The sequence below is a fragment of the Tympanuchus pallidicinctus genome, unplaced genomic scaffold (genome assembly GCF_026119805.1).
Source record: "Tympanuchus pallidicinctus isolate F22 unplaced genomic scaffold, pur_lepc_1.0 scaffold5, whole genome shotgun sequence".
Taxonomy (NCBI): Eukaryota; Metazoa; Chordata; class Aves; order Galliformes; family Phasianidae; genus Tympanuchus; species Tympanuchus pallidicinctus.
The window spans coordinates 33,886,242-33,913,967 of NW_026294769.1; the positions used below are offsets into that span (position 1 = coordinate 33,886,242).

Consider the following 27,726-nt stretch of genomic DNA (forward strand, 5'->3'; position numbering starts at 1 on the left):
GAAGGGAGAATTAGGGTAAGAGGGGAACCTGGAGGATAGAGATGAAGAGGTCAAGTTTTAAATTAGGGGGAGCAGGCTGTGCTCAGAGAGCAGAACAAGTTATTCTGGGAGCTTGAAGATAAGTTCCAGTGTTGGTACTTTGGGCTTGCAGATTTCTTTAAGGTACTTACTGACAGAAAGACATCATGTACAGTGTTTTCAATGTGTTCCACCCAATACAAGATAAAGGCTTGAGAACTGTGAAAAATGATACATTGCTTCCATAGATCTTCTTGCTTACAGTTGCTCACCTGCCAAATCAGACTTCAAACCATAATGCTTCTCTGTGTATCTGATATGTCACAAATTTTTCTGATGCCATTAGAGATTACAGAGATTTGAGTTAATACTCATGCTGTTTCACTTAAAGTCCCACATAATATGCAGTCCAACAGATACACTGCATGATAATAGTCAATACTTCACTGGAAAGCGCACACCTGCACCTCCAAGAAACATAAATTTATTAAGGCTTTAAGGCCAAAGAACCATGACACAACACAGATTTCATGGTAGTTTATTTTCATTGTAAGTCTGTTAGACAAGCTGATGCCCTTTTCATCTGAAATACATTGCTGTTCTAATAAAATTTTTAATTAAAAACAAATAAAACTTCAGAAAACACTGTATATAATTGAAAGAGCAAGAACAGCACGTCCTGATATAGGAATTATTTATCCCCTTTAACCTTTCCATAGACAATCATTAAATCTGGGGGGAAGAACAAGAACCATGTATCAGTAGAAGACTTTCAATCCCATTTTCATTGTGAGATTTAAGTATAGACTCAGCAAAATTGACTAACTCAGTTTCGGGCCCATTTTCTTTCATCTCTCCCCAGTTTTTCCCAAGCTCAAGTGTACCAGCAACTCAGCACTGTGAATGTAACAGCTCTCCTTTCATGGGTATGACCTGCATTCAAATGTGAAGCTCCAGTGCTCTGACCAGCACTGCGGCAAGGAGCATTGGCGTATGGGGACCACTACAATGCTGCTCCTCCTACTAGACTCCATAGCATTGGGTGACCCAGCGCTGGAAGGAGGGGCAACAAAAGCATGAAGCTGATCTGAAATTCATTAACTGAATACTGAAGCAAGCTCACTGCCCTCAGTGATGAGGAGGAACAGGGCATGCTTTCAGGTCAAGTGTAGTCTTGACAGACTCTTAGCCATACAGGAGCATCTGGAAGAAAAAGTAACAGTAATGGGTAACTTCCTGCTGCAGTGGATGAAAGTACCCATCTGCCAACCCAAACTTCTGCCTACAGGAGCTTACTGCTGTCGACTGAGAGCTTGTGATTAAGAATTGAAGAATGGATGCTATGGGAGATTATACAGTGGGTGTCTGCTGTGGGTCCAGGGAGAGTAAGTGGATGAGGCCTTCTATGGATAGCTAGAAACAGCTTCACAGACATTAGTATGGTGCATATTGTACTTGACCACCTTGATAAGGATCTGGAGGGCAAATGAACAGGACAAAAAGTAGTACAGAAGGTTCCTGGAGGGAATCAATGACAACTTCCTGACAAAAGAGACAGAGATGACAGCAAAGTTCTTTGCTCCTTGTGAGAGAATTTCATTCTCACTAACAAGACAATGCTCACTGGGTACATGGAAATCGAAGACACCCTTTGCTGCAGTGATGATGAGATGGAACAGTTCAAGATCCTGAGAAGAGGGTGAAAAATAAGATCACAGACCTGCATTTCAGGAGAGCAGACTTTGGGCTCTTCAAAGACTGACCTGGTAGAGCCTAATGGAATAAAGCCCACAAGACAACTGGCCAGCTTGTGATATAAAACAGCAAAAGAAATGAACTCTTTTTGTGGAAGTTCCTTTTATTTTGCAAAAATGTATTTCTCGCTGTTGTACAAAATAGTAAAACAATGTCATTGCTTGCACAACTAGGTAGTTTAGATGTGATCTAGTTGAATAAAACCAATTTTCACAATTTTTAATGCAATTCAAGACAATAACAACCAGTAGATTATGCATTTTACAATATTTCATTTGTACGTTTTATACAAATATTATTTGGTAATCCGTATTTGTAAACTTTAATGTGATGTACTAAGTCTCCAGTCACATGATTAAAAGATGCACTGAAAACATTTTACAGTTAACATTTTAAAGCATCTCAATTACCTTTCTACTCTTTGTTTAATACAGTCCATTCAGTTTACTTAATTCATTTGGAATAAACTATTACATTTGTTGAAATGTAAAAGAAAAAATAAAAATATATCTTTAATGTAAATTAGAGTAGAAAACATTGTTTTACTTTCAATAAGTTATTACTTTAACTCTAAAGCTAGTAAGCATGGAAGTCAATTTCAGCTCAAATAAATTTGGTCCATTCCTTTCAAGTAGCACTACTAGTATATTTTATGAGGAAAGAAATTATTTCTAGAGGTTTTTCTATCCCACCCCAAAAGTAATTTTCAAAGAGTATATTTCATTATTTTTCCTAGATCATCCTGAATTATAGGATGCATATATAATGAAAAAAATAATAATAATAAAAGGGGAGGAAAGGAAGGATATTAACATCACCTTAAGTGTGTAGCTAATAAGTGAAGATACAAGACTGAAAGTGAGAACATCAGTAGGAGATAGATCTTCACTGGTAATCAATCAACACAGCTCCACTGACATCAGCAGTGCCATCCTGACTTATACCAGCCACAGATCTGCCTAACCATGGATAACGTATAGCAAAACTTTATATTACTGATAAGGAAGAGTAGTGTTTGCATGAGTAATGTTAACTTTTTTTTTTTTTTTTTTTTTAAACTAAGTTCTGGACATCATGGTTCTCATCTAAAATTTTGCCATTGGTGACTGTCACTCTTACCACTCACTGGCAGCAGTTGTAATTCATCTCCAATTTGAAATAACACTAAAATGTATTTAACATTATTAACAACAGCTAGTTTGTACCAGAAATTGCCTGAAGCCCATTTACAGCATGAGACTAGATTTAAAAGTATTATTTTAGACTTTATGAACTTATGGAACAAACTGCAATCACTAGAAATCAGCAGCAGCTGTGCACTGAAATTCACAGCAACGTGATTCTTTGTTGGTACAAAGTAATTTCTTTCTAGATAATAAACTATAGTAAATTTTTAGAAGTATCTAAGACGTATGTTTATGGAGCAAGTACTAAAAGCAGAATTACAAAAACAATGATAAGTAATTGCAATAAGTTTTACTCATAGACAGGAAGACATTCTTTCAAGGCACAAGAGAATTCCCAGAGTGCAGAGGACATATTACTTAACCAGGAGTGCAATTATTAAAAACATACAAAACCTTAAAAAGCAGAAATTGAATTCCAGAAATAGATTAATGACAACACTCAGATCACTCTACTGTCATTTGCCATATGCATTACAGATTCAAGATACAAGTACGTACAAAACATACAGTTTATATGTATGCTTATCTCTAAAAATAACAAATGGGATTCAGATGATCTCTGCCAGAGAACTGTAGAATGCACACCTCTACAACCACTGCATAACTCACTTTGAACAGACTCCTTATCGCAGCGTATCTTTGCATCTGAAGTAGAGCTACCTCGAAAACACATTATTAATGAGTACATGTTCAGACCATTCGGGCTGCATCTTCTGCCAGTTCTACTTACAGAAAGAAAGTCTCATGATGTCCACAACTAGAGGAGTAAAGAAGGTAGAGGTAACTACGCTGGACAAAACTCTTGGCAATGTTCATTTCTGTAATGATACTATGTTAAAACTCACAAGAAACTGAGGTACAAACTTCTATCAAGTAAACATGAGAATTGTCTTGCATTCACTTTAAGTACAATAGTTACCCCTTGTTTCTTTCTTTTTTTTTTTTTTTAACTTTTATTTCCTTAAAAGAAAAATATAAATGCGCATACAATGCTGATATCCTATGTGTTGATGCCATCAATCCCTTAGGATAGCAAGTTTGATGGGTAGTAACCCATTAGGAGAAAAATATATTTTTGAATATTATTTTACATATATACAATATATATATTTAACTTTCAATCAAAATATAAAGTTTTCCAGTGTAGTCATCAGTATTTTTTTTATTTTAACATGAGAAAATGTTTTGTATCTCACATATGCTTGGTTCATACGTTAAAAATTAACAAGGTATTTGACATCCACCAGTAATATCTTTGGTTTTATTTCTACAGATCTATAAGAAAACAAAGAAACAGAGAGAAAAGCTTTCCTTCTCCAAAGCAAAAAAAAAAAAAAAAAAAAAGTAAAATTTCAAGGACAAAACAATCATTAACGGCATTTTAAGCAACCACAAAGAATAGGAAGTAAAAACTAAATGGAAAATAGTATTACTCTATGAACGTAGTCTAAAGAAAAAGATGTTCTGAATCCCTTACTTTTGATGTCTAGTAGGTATAAAAAAAAAAATATGCCGTACATTTAATGTGTTACTTACATTCACTAAATTAATTTGGATAAACCTTTCCCCCAGAAAGCAAGAGGTGAAAGAATCTGTTGCATTCAATTCCAAAATACCTAATATCACAAAAGTAGGACAGCCACTTATTTACAGTTTTTTTCAGCACCACGAAAAACATGTTTATCTTTTTATACACGTTTCTGCCAATGTCCTAAACTTGGGTTCCAGTTGATCTAAGAAGTCAAGTGCCTCTTCTTCATGCTGATCACTGCAGCAGCCTACAGAACCAGCCAAGGATCCTTTTCCTTCATAGTTATATGAAAGGAGATAATCTTCAGAATGTTTCTGTTCTTCATCCTGTCTGCATAGATGCACCTTCTGCATAGGAAAAGAAGACATTATTACTTTCTTAAATTGTTTTTCAAAACTATTGCAGAAAAATAATTTTTCTTTTGATTTACCTTTCATTGATTAATTTTTAATCAGAGTGTGTCCTCTAATGGATTCCTACATACAAAAAATGCACATGATTGGTCTATATCATTAAGATTATAAAATATAAATAAAGAAATCATTTCTACTAATTACGTATGTAACAATAGAAGAGGAAGAACCTGTTTCTCAAAAGTGAACAACCGATACATACGAGTAGTTAGACAAGTAGTGAGAGTGAGTTTTTGATCCCCAAAGCATGGAGTAACTACATTTCGAATGTTGTACGTACATTCCTACACCATTGCTAAGATAAATATCATGGTGTAAGTTAGCACAAGCAAGCAGTTAGAATAAAAGCAAACAAATTAACAAAAATAAACTCATAAAAGCTTAAGTAATTATTATCAATGAAGTTAAATCTTCTAATTAAAAAAAAAAAATGCATACCTTTTACAATTTAAGCCAAGAAAATAAAGTTATCTATGCTTATATCTCAAAATATATAAAAGGACTTTCTGAGAGGGCAAAAACAGGATGCAGACAAGCAAAAGTAAAGAAAAACAAGCAAACTAAAAAAAAAAAAAAAAAAAAACACAAACAAAAACCAAAGCCCTTTCTAGCCCAAATGTCTTTCTTGAGAAGACTACATACACTGATCATAGCCCACACTCTAGGAAATCATTGTTGGAATACTTACTTCTCCTAAACGAGGATGTGTGAAATTATGCCATTCTGAATAGGAGTATCTACATGTGTCCACCATAGTTTGTCCTCCTCCTCCTTCTTTGACTGATCCCAACGTCTGATGTCCACCTCCTCTGACTGATTCCAGGGTATGCCCTCTTCCTTTTACCATTTCAAATGCCTGCTGATCTCCTGTTTTTATTCCACATCCTACTTGATCAGTAGTTTGTAGAGGAATTATATTGTGATCCTAATAAAAGATGTTAACAGTGGAGAAATCTTTGTTTTCATTATTATTTTTACTGTATTTTTTAAATTAAAAAGACAGCAATCAGAAACTCTCCATGCTAAAAACTGAAATGCTCAGTTCTGCACAGTGACATTTTGAACAACAAGCCATCATTAGAACTGAAGTCTATGAAGATCAATAAGAGGTCTTCAGAGAAAGATATTAAGATGGGAAGAAAATCTGCAGATGGATATGAAAGTAGATCCCACAACTCAATCACTATCCTGATGAAAGATGCACTATAACCCACACGTTAGTTTCTTACAATTACATAAAATGTTTGGTTTGCAAAGTCAACCACCTGTAACTCGTTACATCAGATATACAGTCATATGAAGAAGTTCATTCTGTTTTATTCATAAAGTTTGCATATCACAAAAAAGGAGAAATCAGTATGCAATCACAAAAATTATATACTACATTATATTTTATAAGCAGTAACAAAATTGACATTTGTCATCATTAGGAGATATTTTCTTGGTTTTCATGTTAAGTAAGCTCAATGTTTTTAAAGAAATCATTTTGTTGGTGGAGGACAGAAGAGAAGGGATATGATTACTCACAATGATTTCATGCTAAATTTAAAATTCCTTTTTCAAGGAATAGCAACAATGTTTTGCAGGCATTCAACATGGGCAAAAGAGTAAACTCCCATCTAATTTTAAAAAGTGACATTATAATATTTACATGAAACTTCCAACCCAACAGTTAAAGTTCTAAAGAACTGTTAGTAGCCAAGAAGCAGCTTTTGCAATAAAAAACTTTATCTTAAATATATACAGTGCTAACAACTCTGCCTGAAGTAAGAATTTACAAATTCTTCTAAAATACCAAAGCATATAAACAATCCCCACATTCATTGCTTATTTCCATTACTAAATCACTTACTTGCTGATAGGTCTCTCCTCAGACTGAAATACAATGGCATCATTACATGTTTCTACATTGAAGTAAACGGACAACTTACCATCACTTCTTCTCCTGGAGCTTCTGTATTTGAAATGATTAAGTTGTGATTGGCACAATCATCAGTCACTTGTCTGTGCATTACCCCAGCACCACAACAGCCACAAATTGTAATTAGGATTACTACAAAGAAGAAATGTGAGAAAGATGCTATGAAGTTTACCTCGACACAGTTACCTACTTTTGTCTGAAAGCAAATTTTGTTGTGTTAGCCTAAACGCTTACGTATCGCATGTCATTAAAAAAATACCATGTATGAAAATGCCCATATTCCAAAGTGTACAAATACACACTGTTTTTCAAGTGTTGGATTTTTCACGATAGTGAAACTGTTGAACTGTAAAATGTATTTTGGTTTCCCCAGAATAAATGCAAGCTTTACAAAAACAGAGTCTGCAACATTTCACATTAATAAAATGCAAAAACAAAATCTAGTTGAAAAATCATGTCTTATGCCTATATGAGAACATTGAACAGCATACACTTTTTGTATGTGGATATGCAGTGTCAAATTATGCCATAAGGAAATATGGGGCTGAGGGTCCCAGTATCAGAAAGTTCTGCTTCACAGAAAGGATGACAGGAATCCTGAAAGATTTCAAGTATGTTACAGAGTGATCAGAATCAGAGCGATCTTACTTTATACCTTGAATTCAATTTTCTGTTTTTACAGAAATACCATGTGTAAGACTCAGATAGAAATAATTTTGTATAAAAGAATCAAGAGCAATTAAACCCCTCCAAAACAAAGAACTAAATATTTTATTCAAATATTTTAGCACAAGAAAGACATGGAACTCTTGGAACAGGTCCAGAGGAGGGCCACTAAGATGATCAGAGGGCTGGAGCATCCTTCCTATGAAGAAAGGTTGAGGGAACTGGGCTTGTTTAGCTTAGAGAAGAGAAGGTTCTGGGGAGACCTCATTGCTGCCTTCTAGTACTTGAATGGAGCACATAAAACAGGAGTGGGAACAACTATCCAGGGTGGATAGTGACAGGACAAGGGGGAATGGTTTTAGATTGAGACAGGGAAGGTATATCTTAGATCTTAGAAGGAAGCTTTTCACACAGTGGGTGGTGACACACTGGAACAGGTTGCCCAGGGAGGTTGTGGATGCCCCATCCCTGGAGGTATTCAAGGCCAGGCTGGATGTGGATTCAGGGAGCACGGTCTAGTGGTTGGTGACCCTGCACATAGCAAGGGGGTTGAAACTCAATGATCATTATGGTCCTTTTCAACCCAAGCTATTCTATGATTCCATAATGACAACACTGTCACCAGTTTTTAGCTTAAGAATAAAGAAATCCACAAGGAATAAATCAGTTCTGCCTAACTGTTCACAGAGAAATCCTCTCTAAATATATAAGCTTCTATGGAAATTGCCTAGGAACCTCTCTGAAGCTCATTTAGCTGCTGCAGCTATCAGCAAGATTTGCACCAGTGATTCTGGTGGGTCACCTCTTAGTGCTGGCAGATGTGAAGACAAAACCGTAAAAACACTGAGCACTGACTACACTGGGTAAAGTCTAACCATAAAAAAGCAACAGGTATATCTTGGACGGATGCATTCAAGAAACAGGGACAAAAAGCTACTCAACATCTCACACTGCTCCCCTATTCTGCATCCTCACATCTGACTATTCCCTCCTGGCTGTGCCATGAGTTCAGGAGTTTGACTCATTTAGATAAAACACGGAACTATCTGACCTCAAACAAGTGAGCAGGTCCAAATGATGTATCTAATTAAGAATGACTAGCTGAAATTGAGAAGGAGCACAGCAAGTTGTCCACTAATAGGGAAAAAAAAAAACAAAACAACAACACTTTGAATCATCTGGTACTATAGCATGTCCCCATGTCATTAAAAATGAGATGATATTAATTGGCCTACATCAGAATCTGGTAAATAAAAAAAAAAAACAAAAAAAAACAACACAGCAACTTTGTGACAACGATACATAATAGAGAGGCCATCTCACTGGTTAACAACAGTATTGACTTGCTCAGAATCTTTGTCCCTGAGCAACTTCAGTAACACAAAATGCACTCAGGGGTTTACTCCGCTATCGACAAATCTAACTTGTCCTCCAACATTATGCTGGCTCTTGTAAAACTTCTTGTTAAACATAGTGTCTCAGACTCTATGTATTAATCCAGGATGCATTAAGGATTACAAAAAAAAGTTAGGAAATTGATTTCTGCATTCTTACAAACAGAAATGTGCATGCCAAAGCAAGCTGTAAACTTCCCCATGAACAAACTGCAATACTTACCTGACAGTAGGATCCAGTAATTGCTACATACCCCATCCCCTTCTGGTTAAAATGCAGAACACGGTTTTTTGATCTTGTAACATGAACACATAGAACATCATAAAGTGTTCTTATAAGAATAATAAGCCACACATACGAACTATGGGATGAGATGAGAGCTAGAAGCCTTTGATATTGATACAGAGTACGTGCAGTAAACTACTGATTAGAGTTATAGAAGAGTCACACAGAGATGCCTGAATCAAGTTTGAGCAGACAAAGTGTTTCGCACTTGGTAAAATAAAAAGTGTACTTACACAGCAATAGCAGTGATCCCAAGATCATTGCAAGGATGGCCCATACACCAAGAGTAACACTCCCAGCACTACGAGCAGCTCCACAATCACTTGGAGTAACGCAATCACAGTAGTTAACTGTAATTTCACTGATTCCTTGCCTTCCTGAACTATCAGATACACTGACAGGAATAGTGTATGTTCCAAATGGAATATCACCCCTTGGTGAAAGATACACAGACTTTTCTGGAGAAAAAAAAACAAAAACAAAAACATCAAGATATAGTGTTAACTGTGTATCTGAAATCCCACTGTCACATCTGGGCTCTAAACATAATCTTTCATTCTTACAGTTAAGCCAGTATCAAATCCGTATTAGTTAGTTTAAAGCTGATTTTGATAGATCAGTATTGACACTAACTACATGCAGAATGTGATATTATGAAGAATTTATACTTTCCACACTCTCTAAACATTAAATTTGAAAAGCAAAACCCTTATATATCCTCCTAAAAACATTTAACTTAGAACTATGAAGTCAACACAGTTCACTGAAGTAAATGACACTGTTTAAGTCTGCTAATAAAGACTGTCAGCAGAACTGACACATACTAAAAGCACTTCCAGTAACTGGAAAAAATTAATCCAAATCTCAGTTTATACCTCCTCCATTCTTTGATTTTGTTGCTATACCAATGAGAATAATTCATATTCTCCATATTCAATTATATTCTCATATTCTCATAATTCAATTCCTATATTCAGTGGGAAGTGAAATCCATTTAGTTTACTGCTCTGCTTAGCAAAATAAGTGGCCAGTGACCACGGCTGAAGGATGAAATAAAACTGAGAAGAAAGTCCCAACATACCATTGTGCCGTGTTATCTTCCACATGGAACCCATGCTACGGTCAGTCATGCGATAGACTAAGGGCATGCTGTAAGAAGTCTCATCTTCATCCCCTGCACTGAGGCAAATTGGTTTTCTGTCTCTGCACATTATATAGTCAGTTGTAAGAATTCGTGGATAATTCCTGTTGCAAGGCTGGATGACAACCTGAAGGGTTCCAGTGCCTGTTTTGCCATCTAAGAGAGAAAAATAATTATTTTACTATTTAATACTAATATTCATTCATTTCTTTATTTCTAGTCCTAACTTCACAACGAAGTATCATTAACTGTAACAGCCAAGCTGAGAAGGTGGAAAGCAGCTACGGGTTTGGCCTAAAGCAGAGAGAGCCTTTTTGGTTTTTTTGGCCACTTCTCATCTTTGCTTGACTGGTCATACAACAGACCACTTTGTTGAAAACTGCTAAATGGAATAAAACAAAGAAAAACAGAAACTTGCAAGATTGGCAAGGAACTTGTATTTTCTAGTGACACAGAAAAAATTGACAGTTGGTGTCATTCATGTGCTATCCTCAAGTGGGTAAAGGAGGGAAAAGAAACAGGAAAGATGGAACAAGGTAGAAGAAAGTCTGCAACTGCAAGTTTGTCCTCTCTCATGGGTGAGAAAGACAGGATGATTTTTCAAGTTAAGTCTGCACTGGAAAAATATAAAAATAGAAATCTGAATTATCAAATCCTTAAGGTGAAGTGCATCTTTTTACGTAGTTCAGGATCCCATACAGAAATTCCTTGACTTGCTTTGAAAATTGCTTCTTTTCAGCTGTGTAATCTGGTCATAGTTAATTGCACCAACGTGTATTGGTACAAACAGAAAGAGTACTACCAAATTAAGATGTCCCAAAATTCCATGTTTTGTGTGTGGACAGAGTTTGTTTTGTTGTTCACAGGCATCTTACGTGAGTACATACACTGCTCTAACAGGAGGATGAGAAAAGAAGGGTAAAAGAAACAAGGTAAAGGAGGCTATGACAAACTGAGACAAAAGCAGAAAGACTTCCAGTATTTCTGCTTCCCTACAACATTCCTCCCTCCCCTGGAAACAAGTACGCTTCTTTCAGCCATGAAGTGCACTTTATTACCAAAACTTACATGTAAGAACTGAATCTATCCATCCTAATCTGTTTGTTTTTTTTTCTAATCTAAGAATCAGAAATGCTTGTATGTTATAAAGAAATTATACCAAATTTACTTTTTAAAAGTATCACCGGGAATACCTAACTGTATATAAAATAAGCATGATGTATGTATGTACAACAGAATCTCTAAGCAATTTAAGTTGGTGTAGTTTACATGTAATTTTAATATCCAAGCTTCAGAGACAGTTATGATACCTAGCTGTAAAGCAACTTCTCATGGTATGCTTTTTATTCTTGCTGATGTTTTAGCACAGAAAGGCTAAAAATAACTCCTGCCATTGGATATATAAGGGTAATAATATTACCTAAGCAATTAATAGAATCATCCCAAAAGTAAGACAACAAACTAAGTGCACATCATGTCTGAATCAGTGTAGCTGTAGCTATGTTAAATTTGCACATGAAATTCTTCCACAAAGTACAAATGATGATGAAAACATTTAGTACTCACTTCTGTCTATTGCGAGGACTGTGATATTGCATTGGCCTCGTTTGACTTCTCCTAGATCTCGGTCCAAGACTCTAACAGTTCTGACTTCACCTGATTTTTCATCAATATTGACCCAGTTACACTGTCCAGGTGGTATTTTGTAGCTGGTAAGAATAATTTTCATGTTTAGCTGAAGATCTCATATACACATACATGTATATTTACATATACACACATGCCTACACAAATGCATGTATACACACACACACCAACATTCCCCCTCGCCATACCCCTCCTTGCTTTACTCCAAATAAACTAGTAGACAATAGCGTTTCATACCAGATGCCTTCACTATTTCCAGTTTCTGGATCTTCTGCTAGATATTTCCCAATATTTGTCCCAATGTCATCACATTCACTAGCATCCATGCGGAAGAAACAGGGTTTAAACACCGGCCCCTCGTCTATATCTAGGACATTCACTGTAACAGTGCAGGTGCTCTGAACAACTTGTTGTGAATGTGGTGCCAGCATGTAGGGTGCCTCATTGTTGACTGCAATCACGAGGATCCTTTGCTTGGCATTTTCATAATCCAGCCCCTGAAACAAAGATACACACATACACATACACAAACACAAACGTCTTCCCCTCCCACTTCAAACCAATATAAAACTTGGCATTGTTTTCTCTTAACTATTATTAAGTAAAACTGTGTGTAAAACTTATTCACAAAAGAAATCAGGTATCGCTGTGGAGCATCCAGCTTAAGACACAGTAAAAGGACAAGCTACGAACAGTAACCATAAAACAAGTCATGTTTTGAATTTATCAAAGAAAGAACTTTCTTTGATAGAAACAGTCCCTAATAAGATAATGAGCATCACCGTGCATATTTAGATGAATATTCTGCTAGTGAATTACCAACAGAACTGAAAAATGAACTAGATGTGTGGAAGGACTTTCTCCTCCCAGACCTAACTGGCCATATTTTCTTTCTAGCACAAGTCAATCATGATTCATGCCAGCATCTACATTTATTTCCCAGTAAGACATCATATGCTGCAAATACATCTTAATTTGTAGGGCTGATGAGTAGTTATCTGCAAATGCAATTCTTCAGATACGTTGTCTAAGGACATCTTATGCCTTTAATAAAGTTATCTATATCCTGAATTTATAATACACTCTGGTCTACTACAGAGCTTAGATAGATATAAGAAAATACAGACACAGCTTTATCACAGAATCATAGAATTGCTAGGTTGGAAAAGACCTCAAAGATCAAAATCTAACTGAAACCTAACCATAGTACCATAACTCTAGCAACCCAAATGAAAAATTTCAGTGACAAAAAATACATGATAGCTTCTCTACTCTTATCACTTATTATCTACATTATTGGCTTTAAAAGCAACACCCAAAGACAAAAATGTTGCTCTACAAAGTCCTATTTTGACTTACCTTAACAACACAAAGTATTCCTTCATTTGTGTTTCTGTCTGTTGTAATTTCAAAGGTATGGTCATCATTTCCTCTTATAATTTCATACACAGCTGTGGAGCCAGGTGCCCCAAACTCATCGGCATCAACAACAGAAATTCTCAGGATGTCTACATTCACTCTGTTTTCTTCCACTTGTGTTTCATACTTGGAGTTATCAAAAGAAAAATAGTTAATTTTAAACCACAGAACACCATTCAACAATTCAGGAGTAAACAACACTGTATTTAAAACTTTAGACCACAATACTGGACTTAAACTCAAAGAGCCAATCTACCACACTGGTACAATGACTTATTTCATTTCGGTGCATTAATGTACTTCCCCCACATCTTCCTCACACACTGACTGAAACAGGAACCTGCCAATGTAGCTCCTCTACTCCCAGCTATCAATAACGTAAAGCCTGGAATTCTCCTTCCAGGAAATGTAAATGAGCACAGTTCTCTTGAGCTGCAGATGAGCATATGTGTACAATGTAATTAAGAACAGCATTTAAAAAATGCCACAGGTTAAATAAAAAAAAATATATATATAAACAAGTCATAAGAACTTGAAGAAAGGCAAAATACATTTCTACTTGGAGGACAATGGACAAAAGGTTTATATATATATATATATATATATATATATATAAAATTTATATTTTTATTTTTTTAATTTTTTAAGAGCTGTGCCATTCTGTGCAAGCTCAAGAAGCAGGATAAGAGTGGTTCTGAACTAATATTATTGATGATGTTCTACAGTAGCAGGAAGAAAAGATTATGCATGTGTATTCTTCATAGATAGTGACCTGCTCTTCTTCAATATTGTATTTTATCCATTTTCATACCGTATCCTACAGCATTTCAGCTGTATATACGCTTATTGAGATATATTATGTTCTAAAAAGAGAAATTAACCTAGCAATTAAATGTCAGCTTTGTTTCCTGGCAAAAACTTTTGAAAACTAGCAGTCAACATTTTTTTTTTATGTTAAAATGTGAATGAAGAAGGGAAAACAATTAAATGAAAATCCCTGCATCTACTTCACTGACATTAACACAAGTCGAGTCAGTCAGAGGCTGGTCGAAGGTAATGGGGTCATGAAAATGCTTAAGAGTCAATCTGTCCCTCCACCCCTACCCCTTAAAAAAATAAAAAAAATAAATAAAAAATAAAAAAATCACAGAATCATAGTATGGTCAAATTACAAGATTCCTATGATAGCTCATTGCAGAAGAGAATTACTCATGTTAGCTTCCTCCCAATGGTCATATAAGACCACTGACTCACAACAACGAATTACCAAACAATGTAACAACCAATATGGCATTCACAAAGGTTTATGTTGGCATCAACTGTCTTAAGATATTCAGAATCATACTTGAAGGAATATCCATGAGGAAATTAGAGAAGTGATAAAAATAATTTCTTCACCCTTTACAGACACTTAATTTATGAAGACTTACTTGCAACTGCTTAAAAGTTGGTGCGTTGTCATTTGTATCTTCAATCTTAATGATAGCTGTCCCTGTTGTGCACAAACCAAAAGGCTGACCTGCCATATCTCTCACTTCTATTAGTAAAGTGTACGTGGACACGAGCTGAAAAGAATAAAAGTAGACAGAAGTTTGATTTTTTTTAATTTTTTTTTTTAAACACAACAGAAATAAGTGTTTCATTCCTGTTCTGCAACTCAGCTCCAGAGTGCACTGTTGTATTTTGCAGGGGACTGGACTGAGTTTGAAGCATCTTCCCTACAATTCCAGTAGGAAAATGAGTGTAATAGTGCTGAGCAGCACCCAGTTCAAAATCTGTTAGAAAGCATAAGCTATATCCTGCATCAAATAAAGCTCTCCTGAATATTCACAAACACCTTTGTTTCCCAGTATCTGATAGTTTGGAGAACTCAAATGATGTGCCCTTATCTGTTCTCTTTCATTCCCCCCTGCAGAGCATTCTCCACGTTTCCAGCACTTTCAGTCTGTGGCTACTTTTCATTAAGCTTACTTCTCTCAAATCAGTGACTTGAATCACAACAACAGAATGTCTTTTTTTGAAAAAATCTTACAAATACCTGAGCAACCTAGGAAATTAGGGGCTGGACACAAAGAAGGTGCTTGCAAATTGAGACAGTAACCCCACTGCAGAACACCTGAAAACATTAGGTTTCCTGGGTAAAAGAAAAAGGATCTCCTGTTTCACTTCATAGATTTATTATTAAAAGATAAGTAGACTTTTTCAAACTTTAAGTTCTTCAGCAGTCACTGTGTGATACTCGGTGACTGCATTTTTCTCTTGCTAGAAAATCTGTACCTGATGAGCCTGCAAGTGCACAATTTTGCAATTCACTATTAATGTGGATTTTCACCCACAAAGTAACATAAATGTTCTAGAATATAATTATTTTTATCCTAAAAAAATGTGGTTGTAGCAGTTTGTTTTTTTTTTTAATAGAACATCTATCTTATGCTAGAAATATTATTTCTAATCACATATGCCTGTTTTTCTAATGCAAACAATCTCTCACGTAACCTTTTATCCAAAAAACTCTTAACATAATAAAAAGTAAAACCTCTCTATACTCCCTATTTCAAAGCTATCTAACAACAATAAATGCTTTGTGCACTTATCTCAGGAAGCACTGCATTACTGTTTAGGTTTTACAAATTTCTGTTGAGTGGAGGATGACTGATTACATGCAGTAAAATTAGTTCACCTTCCCTGTAAAGAAGCAGGCAGCATCTCACATGGAGCTTAACTAGGAGGAAAGAGCAGCCATGGGATTCATGAACAGAGAAAGAATAAGAATCCATAGTCAGCTCTTCAGTGTTGAACAGGAGAACAGCAAAAGAGTCCCTACCAAGGTTATCTAGAAACTCGGATAGACAAAGAAAGAGGCAACATAAATGCTTTATCAGTTGATTCTCATGCCAGGGATTGAAGCGAGATTTGTGCACTGAATCTAGTGCTAAATATACATCAGGAAATATCACCTCTCTATCCAGCTGTGGCGATAACACAGTAATGACACCTGTGTCACCATGCAAAGAAAACGCTGGGGTTACTGAAGGAGCTTGTGACACAATGCGGTATTTCAAAGTAGTATGCAGAGTATACGGCTCATCTCTGTCCTCTGCAGTCACTGTTCCAACAACCACACCTGTGAACACAATACAGCAATTTTAAGTTACAGAAAAAAAAAAATCTACAAGTAGGCAAACACTACTTGAAGGTGTGTTTCTCTTTCAGATTGGTAAAAACAGCCACTCTCTGTTAGGTTTAAATCCAAGTGATTTGAAAACACAGTAAGTAGTATGGAAAATATGATAATGCTGTAAAATTGACTATTTTAATCTTCTATTTCTTCCTCCTTCTCAAACAATGTTGCAATTATTGACAAAGGAATAATCAAAAGAAACATAAATGCTCTAGATTTTAGCTACTTCTAACTGAACATCCCAAACACAGCTGAAGTGGAGGTTCAGTGATTTCTGACACAGCCCAAATTGCAGCACTGCCCCTTGGGGCACGTTGCTTACCCAGTCCGGACTTCACTGTTAACCCATAATTCATCCAGTTGAAAGTAGAAGAGGTCAGAGAATTAAATGCCACTGATGCTTTGAGAGTGAATGCGAAGATACTGCCATCTTTGTGAAACAAGTCAGACTCTCCTCACTCTCTATACCCAGTCCAGTAAATGGAAGGGAATGGCAAACCACTATCTTTCCATTCCTTCTCTGTGGCCAACGTTTTTCCCTGCTTTTCTTTTTCATAACATCTGAATTCAGCAACAGGCAAATCCCTGCCCTTTTACAAGTACAGGTGGAAACAAGCCTTTAATGTGTTTTCAAGAAACATTTAGATGTGGTATTAAGAGACATGGTTTAGTAGGGAAATATTTGTGGTAGGTGGGCAGTTGGACTAGGTGATCTTGCAAGTCTTTTTCCAATGTTGGTAATTCTATCATTCTTTGATCTTCTGCTGCACAGACAGAAAGTGTCCTACTTTAATTCAAAACCAACACAAGTAATCTTAAATCAAAAGTTTTTCACACCTTCAAATACCACTAACTTAGTTGTGTAGGAGACTATTCTTTTAAAATTGTTGCTCTGTGCTGTTCTTTGCAATCAAAGCTTTTAATGGAGGCAGCTGACTGTGGATAAATTAAAAAAAAAAGTCTTCTGAAGTTATTATGTTCCTTAAAGAATACTGAATCATCTCTGTTCTAAAAAAAACTCTTTGACACGTTACTTTTCACTTTTTTTATGGTTTTTTTTTTTTTTTTTTTTAATTTCTGTTCATTTAAAAAAAATTTTTTGAGCCGCTCTTTGAAAATTCAGTCTTTGTTGCAAAGAAATACTACTTCGGCAATCCCACTGAACTGGAATAAACAGCACATTACTACATAATTGAGATAAGTAATGGTAACTGCGCTGATCAGTTTGAAACAATTCTTACCAGGCTTGGAGTTTTCAGGGACACAAAACTCAAAAACATCCTGTGTAAAATATGGAGCATTATCATTGTCGTCCTCTATTCTGATTGTATGCACAAGGGGTACCTCCGGTGAATAACCATCTGGAGTGCTTGCAAAGCAAATGATCTGCAAGACAGAAATTCAGTAATTCACCTCATACTTAAACACCATGAAGTGTTTTTACACTTTCAGCTCTTACACTTTCAACTCTTAAAATTGATGGAGTCAAGAAAAAGAAATGCAGCGTTTCAACTGTGCCCTCCTCAAGACCAACCAAGTGGAAGGGGAAGTGATGGCAACTCAAAAACTTGAACAGTTTTCCAATCTTTCCACTTTTCACTTCCCTCACCAGCAATATTTGAGTCGCTTTCCCCACCCCAATTTTGTCAAGCATATCTTCCAAGTCTTTTGAACACAATTTTTCATGTACCATTCAAACAACTTCAGCATTACCAAAAATTCAGATATAATTATTGCTACTTATAACACAATCAAGAAAAACAGCAAAACTATCTATCCGTTACAACATTCTTTAGTTGCATGCAAAAATAGGTAGTGAAAATTACCCATCTATTCAGAAGCTGTTTCTACTAACTGTGTTCTTACACTTCTCAGCCAGTAGAGAGAGCATTCTACCCTGTTAACAAAATAGTAAGCTCAAAAATAGAGCCATCTGGAATTTGTCACAATCTGTTTTCTATGCAGACCTTTTCAACTCTCTCTGCAAAACCCTGGGATGACTTCAAACTCTGCCTAGAAGTAATGCAAATCCAAAAGCTCACTGCAACTATGCTGTAATTAGAGCTTAGGCAGTGAAAAGCAGAGCTCTGATCTGAATAACCAGCTATTTCTGTATTTGTCATCTGTTTCATCTCTCCAACACTAGACACACCACTCTGAACAGACAGCTGATCATAGATCCTGTCTGCTCCATGTCTCCGTTGTAAGCCAGCTTTCACACACACACACACACACACACACGACATAAAAATTATAAGAAATAAAGGACGTAACTATATTTACATTATGGAGCCCAGTACCTGAAAACTTGGATACTGCTCACGGTCTACTGCACGAGTAGCAAAGATATTTCCAGTTTCTCTTTCTATGTAAAACAAGCCCTTTGGATCTTGATCAATTCCTGGTCCACTTGCAGAATAATAAATGGTGTAGTTCTGAGCTGTATCTGACTGGACCTACGAAGAACACATTTTTAAACCCAGGGTGAAACAGCAGCAGCACTCTAATACTTCCTACAATCACATATGCAGAAGCAGAAGTTTTCAATGACGAAAATAAAACTCTATTTATTTTCTTCAGCAGCTTAGGCTTCTCTGAATAGGGAAACAGACTGACCTGTAGCTGCCTTCCTTTATAAGGTGTGTGCATGGGGATAGATAGTTAATTCAAACTCAAACATTTACCATCAAACAATTTAAGAAACGATAGCATGCATGGAAAAAATATAATTCTGATCTAGAAATCTACTATTTCTAAAATGCTGCATTCATACATATTCATATACAGATGGTTTTTATGTGTGCCTCTGCTCAAAAGATTTTAGTTCCAATGCATTCACTGACAATATGACTTGCAATTAATGAAAAAAAAAAAAGCAAAGAAAAAGGAAAAGGAAAAAGAAAACAACCTATAGCTTAGTCTAGGAACATACCAATTTAAATAGCCTCTCCACACCATACTACAAGCAGTAAGGAGGTAACATCAGCAGTTATCTATTTACAGACAACCCCCTCCCCAAATACTTCCCCTATCTACTGAAAGCCAGAAGTTAGGCAGATAAGATTAGCAGAATGATTGCTCTGTACAGACCCTGTTATTACACTCATCTTTACGTATCTGCTACCAGACATTCTGTAATGTAGAGAAGGCAGATGCATTAATGATAACTACAGTTCTTGTATTCCTCTTTCATGTCTACTTATTTACATACTGGCGGTTCTCTTCCTAATAACACAAACAATATTCAGTCTTAAATTCTACAGATATTCACTCCGAACTCCAGAAAGTATACAGACAAGTGGACAAAATCTTATCTTCCCTGTTTCTACTAAATCTTCTAAGTAATGTTATAGCATTTTTGTGGAGATTTTTCTGTTCAAACTACATGCTTCATAGATTCATTGATTTCTAAGCAGAAGAGCCCTCCTGTCATAGTATGCTTTTCTGCTTTTTACAACTGTAGCACCTTTCCAGTTGCTACTACCATCACAAGTTATTTCAGCTACAGGATCTCGAGAAACATAAAACAGAGCAAGACAGAGGAGGAAGAGGAATGGTATCAGTGGACAGTACATGAGTTGCTCCCTTCTGTTCTTCATACATCATAATCATCACACAAAAGGACGATGCACTGTAAAATTAAGATCTGTATAAAATGTACCTGCTGAATTTGTAGTGGGAAAGGTCCAAGTGAGTTCTCTATCATGACAGAAGGAATTGGGCCCCATCGTCTCTTGGTTCGCTTGAGAACTGTATCTCTAGCATGCCTAGTCTTCTGTGTGCGGGTCACAATGACAGGTAAGAAAATATCCATGTAACTGTATACTTTTGCTTAACTTTCATAATGCTTTTCCTACACATCCACCCCATTTTTTCACACTACCCATTTTTCCAAGATCTCTATTTCTGATTGTATGTGTGACAGTAATCCAAGAGGTTTTTCATTCACTGTAAACAAGATCTGCCTGAACGCCTCAAACATGGCTTTTAAGATTCTTGACATTCCTTTTTAAGCTCCTTGGTAGCATCCCCTCTTTCAAGCAGGATATCTGCTGATTCAATTGACACTGCAATCAGCAACTGCCACAAATACACACCATAGTGCAGACTGCGTTGTCTGATTATTTGAATTCTGAAAATCCAACTGTTCACCCAACATGAAACCATACTCTGTACAATCACACCCAAAGAAGGAAGGTACCTTAGAATTAGAGGCCCACCTTTTTTTCATCTGTCTCCAAGTCAATAAGTATTTTCTTTTCTACATGTTCTTGAAGATCTTTAAGTAATATGGTAAAAGTCCTTTTATCATCAGATAAAGAAACAGCAGAGGTTGTATACACGGAACCATCTTCCAGAACTTTGAAACTCCCATCACTGGAACTGATGTGTTCTGCAGACTGAAGGCACTCATTTAAATCAACTGTAAGAAAAAAAGATTCAGACAATAACTCGAACAGTGAAACGATAAGATCCATCTCAAAGAGAAAAACCATTCCCTAATTACAATTTGCTGACATAGCCTCTTTAAAAATCATGTCATTTGGCATTTAAGCAGTACAAATACAGACTCTAGAACTCATCCATGCACTTAGCACTGAATGAGTTCACACAAATTTCCACTACTGCGCTTATGAAAGTATTTCCTAAAGGACATGGGTGATTCATACCCATCTCTCCAAAAGATGCTACTACACTGGTGGGATTCTTGAAGCAACAGGAGACAAACTAATACATATAAATGCAATGAACATTGCAGACACATTCATTAGTGGATCAGTGGGTATTACATTTCTCTTGTGCTCTGCCCCCCACATAATCAGTGAAGATATTAACTAATGCAAATTCCCAAGGGAGATATTACTTCTTGGAAGATTCGCCCTAAGGAGGAAAACACTGACTGGGCCTATGTGATTTAGAAGCCTTGGGAGCACAAAGGTCTTTAAATTATGAGGCAGACTGATGAGAGAGATACACACTAACTCTAGAACAAATGATGGATGAACAATTTATTAATATTTACAAGACAGAATCCCATGCAGTTGACAGGAAGTGTCAAGTAATCTTAGTACACTTCTTAGGTACACTTAAAGCATTTGCTGTAAATTTGTGGCTTAAATACAGTTTAATACACTTCACTAAAATTGGTTCACCAAGCAGTAATTCTTCACAACAGTGGGAGGTGGGGGGGAGAGGGTCAAAATCAGGATAGAAATAATTAACCTAAATAACATCAAAGCACAAAGTAAGATTGATTTGGTACACAGAAAAAAGTGTAGGAGCTTTTGGCACACTGAAAAAGATGTAGGAGCTTTCCTAAGCTCTAGATAAAGCAACTCCGCAACACACATGGAGGTGTTAGTGTTATGTTTTAGAATCAAATATTTTTTTCCTCTTAGCAAGTGCCAAAATAAAATAGTTTGGGTTTGGTGGGGCTTTTTTGTTCTCTCTCTCTTTTTTTTTTTTTTTTTTTTTTTTTTTTTTTTTTTTTTAACCAAAAAGTTTTAAGATAAAGAGAACTATGTACTAGCATGCCTCGATAATTCTTCAGTGGTATTACAGTAAACTGAGTTTTTCAGTTTTTCTACAGCTATAAAACTCTAAGACTAAACTGGATTCAAAATTTCACCCTACATACATAGATGATGTTTTAAATAAAATAAATTTCCAAAAAAATGTAAGAACAGATGGAAAGCATAGTTTTAAATATGGCTTATTTTCCTCCTCCATACTAAGTCCTTCATTTAACTGCTTAGTTAAATGTTTCATAGCCTTTCTATAGTGTTGCAACAGTACTCCACTCCCTTGTCAATCTATGCAAAGAAAATTTAGTTCTGAACAGAATTATCACCTCCTCACTTAAAGTATATCATATATATCATTTCCAAATATACCAAAATGGGTGTTTTGTCTGCAATGATTACGTGAAACAGCATTATCTTCAGTATGTCATTGCCTTGTGGGATCTTTCCTTTATAGTCTCTCATATACATTGCATAAGTCAGAAACACATAAAGCTTTCAGTGAAGAAAATCCTACTTATTCTACTGTCATGGCACAATCCTACGATTACTCTCCCAATAAACATTCAAGGAACGCCATTCAAGCATTCCATTCCTAGTTAAAAGTCTGGAAAAAAAAAGTTTAAGGTCAAAGTTTACAATTGCTTTTACAGTACTGTAACAATGTGAAGCTTACTTTCAAATCAAGTTTAATTTATTTAAATATAAACACCAAGAACACAGAAAACACTTGAACTGCCATATCAACCTTTCATTGTACAATCTAACAGTAAGGTCAACATACTCTCACTTTTAAAACTAGATTTTCCAAGCAGCGGCATTGCAATGAATTGCAAGTGCACTGCATTTGGTCCTACTGTAGAATCTGGATGGGGGATGCAGGTTTGGAGTGTGCACCTCTGTTATCCTGGGACTCACACAGGGCACCTCTGAGGCCTCAAACTCAGTCTCAAGCAGCAGTGAATGTAGCAGCTGCTATGCCACACCTTTAAAAGCCACCTTCTGAATACTGAATGAAAAGGTATATCCTTCGGTCTCCCCTGTGACTCTCCATCCCTTGCACACTGTGCTAATCCAATACTGAACGAACCATCCCAATGGAGTGTACATGCAGGACACCTCTGCAATTCATCTCCTCAAGTGCCCTGAGCAGCCCAGCAGAGTTGAGATGTCACAGCCCAATCACGCTCCGGTCACACACACAAGCGGCTTCTGGGTTCTTGGGTTGTGTGGGTTTTGCTTTCTTTTCTCCCTTCCCATTATCCAAATGATTACTCTCTCCCTCAAATGACTTTGTGGGTTATGGGTGCACTCTGGAATATTAAGGCACTGATCTGAATACTCTGCCCCAGAACTCTGAATTCTGAAAGCATTAAATGTCGTTTTAGTTTTAAAATGCACGCTGAAAGCTGACAAGAGTTATTTATGCACAAGTCAAATGGATGCCCAGAGCCAGTGTTCAAACCTGTAACAAATACAGGGCGTATCCTCCACAAAAAGGCTGATCCAGCCGTTCAACTGGGTGTGCAGTCATCCATTCATTCCATTAAATAAAAAAAACACTCCTGCAGTATTAACAGCATCCCTAGAGAAGAGGCCATGTTTCACTGCTACGATGGGCACCTGCAGCTTCTCACCTCTGCCAATCAACGTGTCAGCCTCAAGAACAGAGGGAACATGAAAAGTGACTTTCTTGCAAGCATCACAGCACAAGCTCGATACCTAAAAATAAAATAACAAACAAACAAACAAAAAAAACGAATTAAGAAATTAGGGGGAAAAAAGTTACATCATATTTTGAATAATAACTACTGTTACTCAAGTTGCCTTTGTTTAGTTTGTTGTCGTTTTGTTTTTTGAAAGACAGGCAGTGGGAAGGTCCAGAAATCAGCCTGCAGCCACCAGGCAGTACAGCATGCAGAGCTTTGGACAGGGGACAGGACCAGGCTCTGCATCTGTCCACCATTTGTGGTGTTTTCCCAAAATCACAGCACTGACATCAGCTGCAAAGATTCCCTTAGACTAGGAGACGTCACCTACGCAATTACTTTCCTGTAAATATGAAATACAGCTCTGCAGTACACTTCCCCCAGCAGCACTCTTGGTCAGTTCAGGGCCAAAGCCTCTGAGCATTAAAGGTGAACCAGTTCTAACTCGGTGGAGTCGCGATGATGCCGAACATTAAAGGGAGAAGTGTCTTATTAAGCCCACATGACAACACATCTCGTTTTGCATCTTCAAAGCACATTCTCAACTGGTTAAATCTCGCTTCGGCAATTAGATATGACATAAATAAAACGTCGTGGATGACAGCAGACCACTCCCATATAACCTGTTACAAAACGGGGTCCTCCTCAAAATTCAAATGGCGTGTTGTTAACCAAAGAGCAGATAACCAGAACTCCTTACCAGGATCATACAGAAGTACAAAGACATTACTCAGCACAGAGTAATTTAGCCCCAACTTCAGATTTTATATATAAATAAATGATCTAGTTTTTATCCACATTTTAAAATTGCAATTAAAAAAAAAAAAAAAAAAAAAAAAATCACACAGCCACTTAAACAGAGAAACAGAGAAAAATGTAAATAAATGTATTCTGTCTTTAAAGTACATTCATTCTTCCAGGATGAAAGCGTGGCAAAAAGGAGAGTCTACCAAAAAGATCTTCAGGATTAAAAGTGTAGAGAAGAAAACAGCCAATGGTAATTCTGAAAATGACTTCTTTCTTATTAAAATTTAAATAAAAATACTTGAAAATCTTTAAGACATTAGCAAACCTTAGAAAAACTAAGATTAGCAGAAAAATTAAATTGAAATGGGGAGGGCAAACATAGCATTAAAGCAATTTAAATGTTGTGTCTGCATCATAAAAGCTGTTTGTGCTGTTTTATACATATATGTACACACACACGCATGTGTATACACAGAGACAGAAAAATATGCATATATAAAATACCCGTATGCCTTAGTCGGCATTTTCCTTACAATGAGGTATTCGATAAAACTCTATCCAAGCTGATACGGTACTAACTTTCACATTACCAAAGTCACATAACACAACTACATTGTTCTAAGATATTTTCAGCAACAGCGATGGCTAATATTAAAATTGTAAGCCAGGACAGGCATCCAAAGAGCTACCAAAGGGCTAAACAAGTTTGAATGATAAGATAGACAGAAAATACAAGTATAAGACAGCTACCACGTCCTTTCACTTTATACAAAGAAAGCACTTCAGCAGCTTTTGGGGTTAGGGTGTGTGCAGGCTTTCTCTCCCATACGTGACAGGCGAATTTTGTTTTCCTTCTAATTAGCCAGATGAGTAAAACTCACCCGCATTTCTATGAGTTTTAATATGAATATCTCAGCGAAGGCAGGAATGCACAGCGTGTCTGGAGAAGTAGAGCTTCCATAAAAAATGCGTATATCTAATGGGCCAAAAACAACAAATTCAATGCTCCGGTGCTACCAAATATCTTTTTTCCAAGCTCAAACTATCACTGCGTGCTTCTGGCCACAGCAGTGATGCAGGGTAAGGGGAAAAAAAGGAAATAAAAAGAAGAGCAACTCCTCGATTCTCCCCGACAAAGGCCTTGCCACAGCTATGCGCTAATATAAATGCAATTAATCCAAGGTACAGGAAACACGGCACTGACACAACGGACCGCTCCGAGGGGCTCAGCGCACCGCACGCCAGAGGGACAACAGCTCGGGGAAGCGGCGATCGGACGAAGCGCCGATTTCCACCGCACCGACCCGCGCCCGCATCCCACCCCTCAAACGCTTCCCTTCGCTGCGCGCCCGCGGAGCAGCGCGGAACGACGCCTGGCCGCCCCACTCACCAGGAGCCCGAGGAGAACGAGGCGGGGGGCTGCGCGGGCCATGCTGCGCGGCGGGGCAGCAGCGAGGAGTGCGTGTCCCGACGGCGGGCCGTCTCCCTCTGTCCCCTCCCGTCTGCCCGAGGAGCCGGCCGGTGGGGAGGGTGGGACCGCGGGCGGCAGCGGCGACTTTAATTACTTTTTTTTTTTTTTTCCTCCCCTCCTTCCCTTTTCGGTAATGCCCGGTCCGGGCACTGCGCTGGGACACCCCGCCCGGCCCCGCCCGCCTACCTGCGCCGCGCCGTCCCGCCCCTCCTCTCCCCGCCCCTCCCGCCGTGCCCCAGCGGCGCCGGCTATGCGCCGAGCCGCGCCCGGGGAGAGGCCGGGAGGAGCCCCACGCCGTGCTCAAGTTCCGCGCACGCGGCTCCCGACGGGAGGATCGACCCCTATTTCAACCTTTTTTTTTTCTTTTTCCAACTGCGTTGTTCTTTGTTTTGCTGTTTTTCTATTCGGTTTCACCTGCTGAGCGCATCTTTTATGTGTTTCTGAGTGGCTTGAGGTGAATAAAAAACATTCAGTTGCACGCGCAGGAGTTGGGCTTTCTAAGAAGCACTGACTTCTAAAGGCTTACCACCCTGAGCAGCAAGTTCTGTTTGCTTTCTTTTTTAATCTGCCCATAGTAAAGCACTTCAAAAGGAGATCAAGTAGATCCATCCATATATTTTAATAAAATTTTTATTATATTTTTTATATTTTATATAAGTATATATTGTATTTTAAATATTTTTTTTTATTATTCAAACAATAAGTTTCCTCTACACAGTGTTTGCGCCTTACAGCTGCTTGTGCTTTCAAGCTCAGTAAGGAGGGTCAGTGGCCTGGTTGTGTCTGGAAGCATAGGAGGCCACCAATGAAGTAGGTGGCAAGATAGGGAGGGATGTTCCATTAGGCAGGATCATGTTTGCACATCTGTATGAGCATAAGAAGTGCTGGATTGGCTGAAAGCACAGCATTGCCCCCTGCTAGCCCTGTGGGCAAGCCATTTGGTTGCTTATCTCATGCAAGCGCATCACAGGCCTCAGTGCACAGGGAAAGTGTGAGATGGATTGCAGTAGTTCTTTGGGTATGGGGGGCAATGACAAGCAGTGTATGATGCTCACAACCATGTGCTGCAGTACCCCATGGCACGTTCAAGCGGCAGCCTGGCTCTGCTGATGGTTGCACCATAAACACATAGCATTGCACCAGACTCCATCATACAGACTCAGGGGAAGCAGGAAAAAATGGCTGCAATGTGCAATTGGTTTATTTTTATGAGGCCTGGTAATGCCTGATTTGTCTTGAGAAGCAGACCAGGCTGTGAAAGGTGCTAAATGTTTTTAAATTCATTATGTTCCATTGAAGTAATTGTGGACATTGAAAGGGAATGAATTTGTCTGGACCTGCAATTGTTTCCAAACGTAATAATCTGGAATACTAGCCTTGTGGTCAGAAATTAGTTTCTCAAGCTTTTGAATTCTTTATTTAGTGCCAGTGTGAGACAAACCCACATCTGTGAGAACAGGAGCCTGGGGTCAGATGACCCAGACCGTCTATTCCAAAAGCCCTAATTAAAAACCTTAAATCCCTGGCCTGGCTCCGTACCACTCTTGTTTTCCTCTGCCACAGAAAGTCCAGGTCTCGCAGAACACACTGGACATATAGCTCCTACTGTCACTGTTGGAGTTTAAGAGAAGAAGTGGCAAATGCTGTTAGAAGACAGATGCATGCAGGACTAGCAGTGAGGTGCATCAGTACAGACTGGTATCTTCAGTACAAAGCTG

At 37.6% G+C, this 27,726-nt stretch overlaps 1 protein-coding gene across 4 annotated transcripts; it reads right to left on the reverse strand.

The window, feature by feature from the left end:
- Positions 1-1,856: 1,856 nt before the first annotated feature.
- On the reverse strand, positions 1,857-26,150 carry LOC128090909 (desmocollin-2-like). Of its 4 annotated transcripts, none has more exons than XM_052703680.1 (16): positions 25,928-26,148; positions 23,719-23,803; positions 20,780-20,982; positions 20,221-20,331; positions 18,860-19,015; positions 17,801-17,945; positions 16,336-16,502; positions 14,809-14,943; positions 13,319-13,504; positions 12,197-12,456; positions 11,879-12,021; positions 10,253-10,468; positions 9,405-9,629; positions 6,836-6,957; positions 5,593-5,829; positions 1,857-4,838 (listed from the first exon to the last, which is right to left on the reverse strand). In XM_052703680.1, the coding sequence occupies exons 1-16, from the start codon at positions 25,967-25,969 to the stop codon at positions 4,641-4,643; spliced, it is 2,631 nt and encodes an 876-aa protein (XP_052559640.1). In that variant the 5' UTR covers positions 25,970-26,148; the 3' UTR covers positions 1,857-4,640. The 4 variants fall into 4 exon arrangements, with proteins under 4 accessions (XP_052559640.1, XP_052559639.1, XP_052559642.1 ...); XM_052703679.1 differs by having other exon boundaries at positions 20,221-20,334; XM_052703682.1 differs by lacking the exon at positions 1,857-4,838 and adding an exon at positions 4,917-4,967 and having other exon boundaries at positions 25,928-26,150.
- Between the last annotated feature and the right edge of the window lie 1,576 nt (positions 26,151-27,726).

Bases quoted from the DNA above. Each gene is read 5' to 3' on its own strand.
- LOC128090909 (XM_052703679.1), bottom strand. From the start codon at position 25,969: ATGGCCCGCGCAGCCCCCCGCCTCGTTCTCCTCGGGCTCCTG. The intron at 16,503-17,800 runs GTAAGAATTGTT...TTGTGTTCACAG, and splicing joins CCCTGAAAACTCCAAGCCTG to GTGTGGTTGTTGGAACAGTG. The intron at 14,944-16,335 runs GTGATATTTCCT...TATTCTTTTCAG, and splicing joins CGCCACAGCTGGATAGAGAG to CTCGTGTCCACGTACACTTT.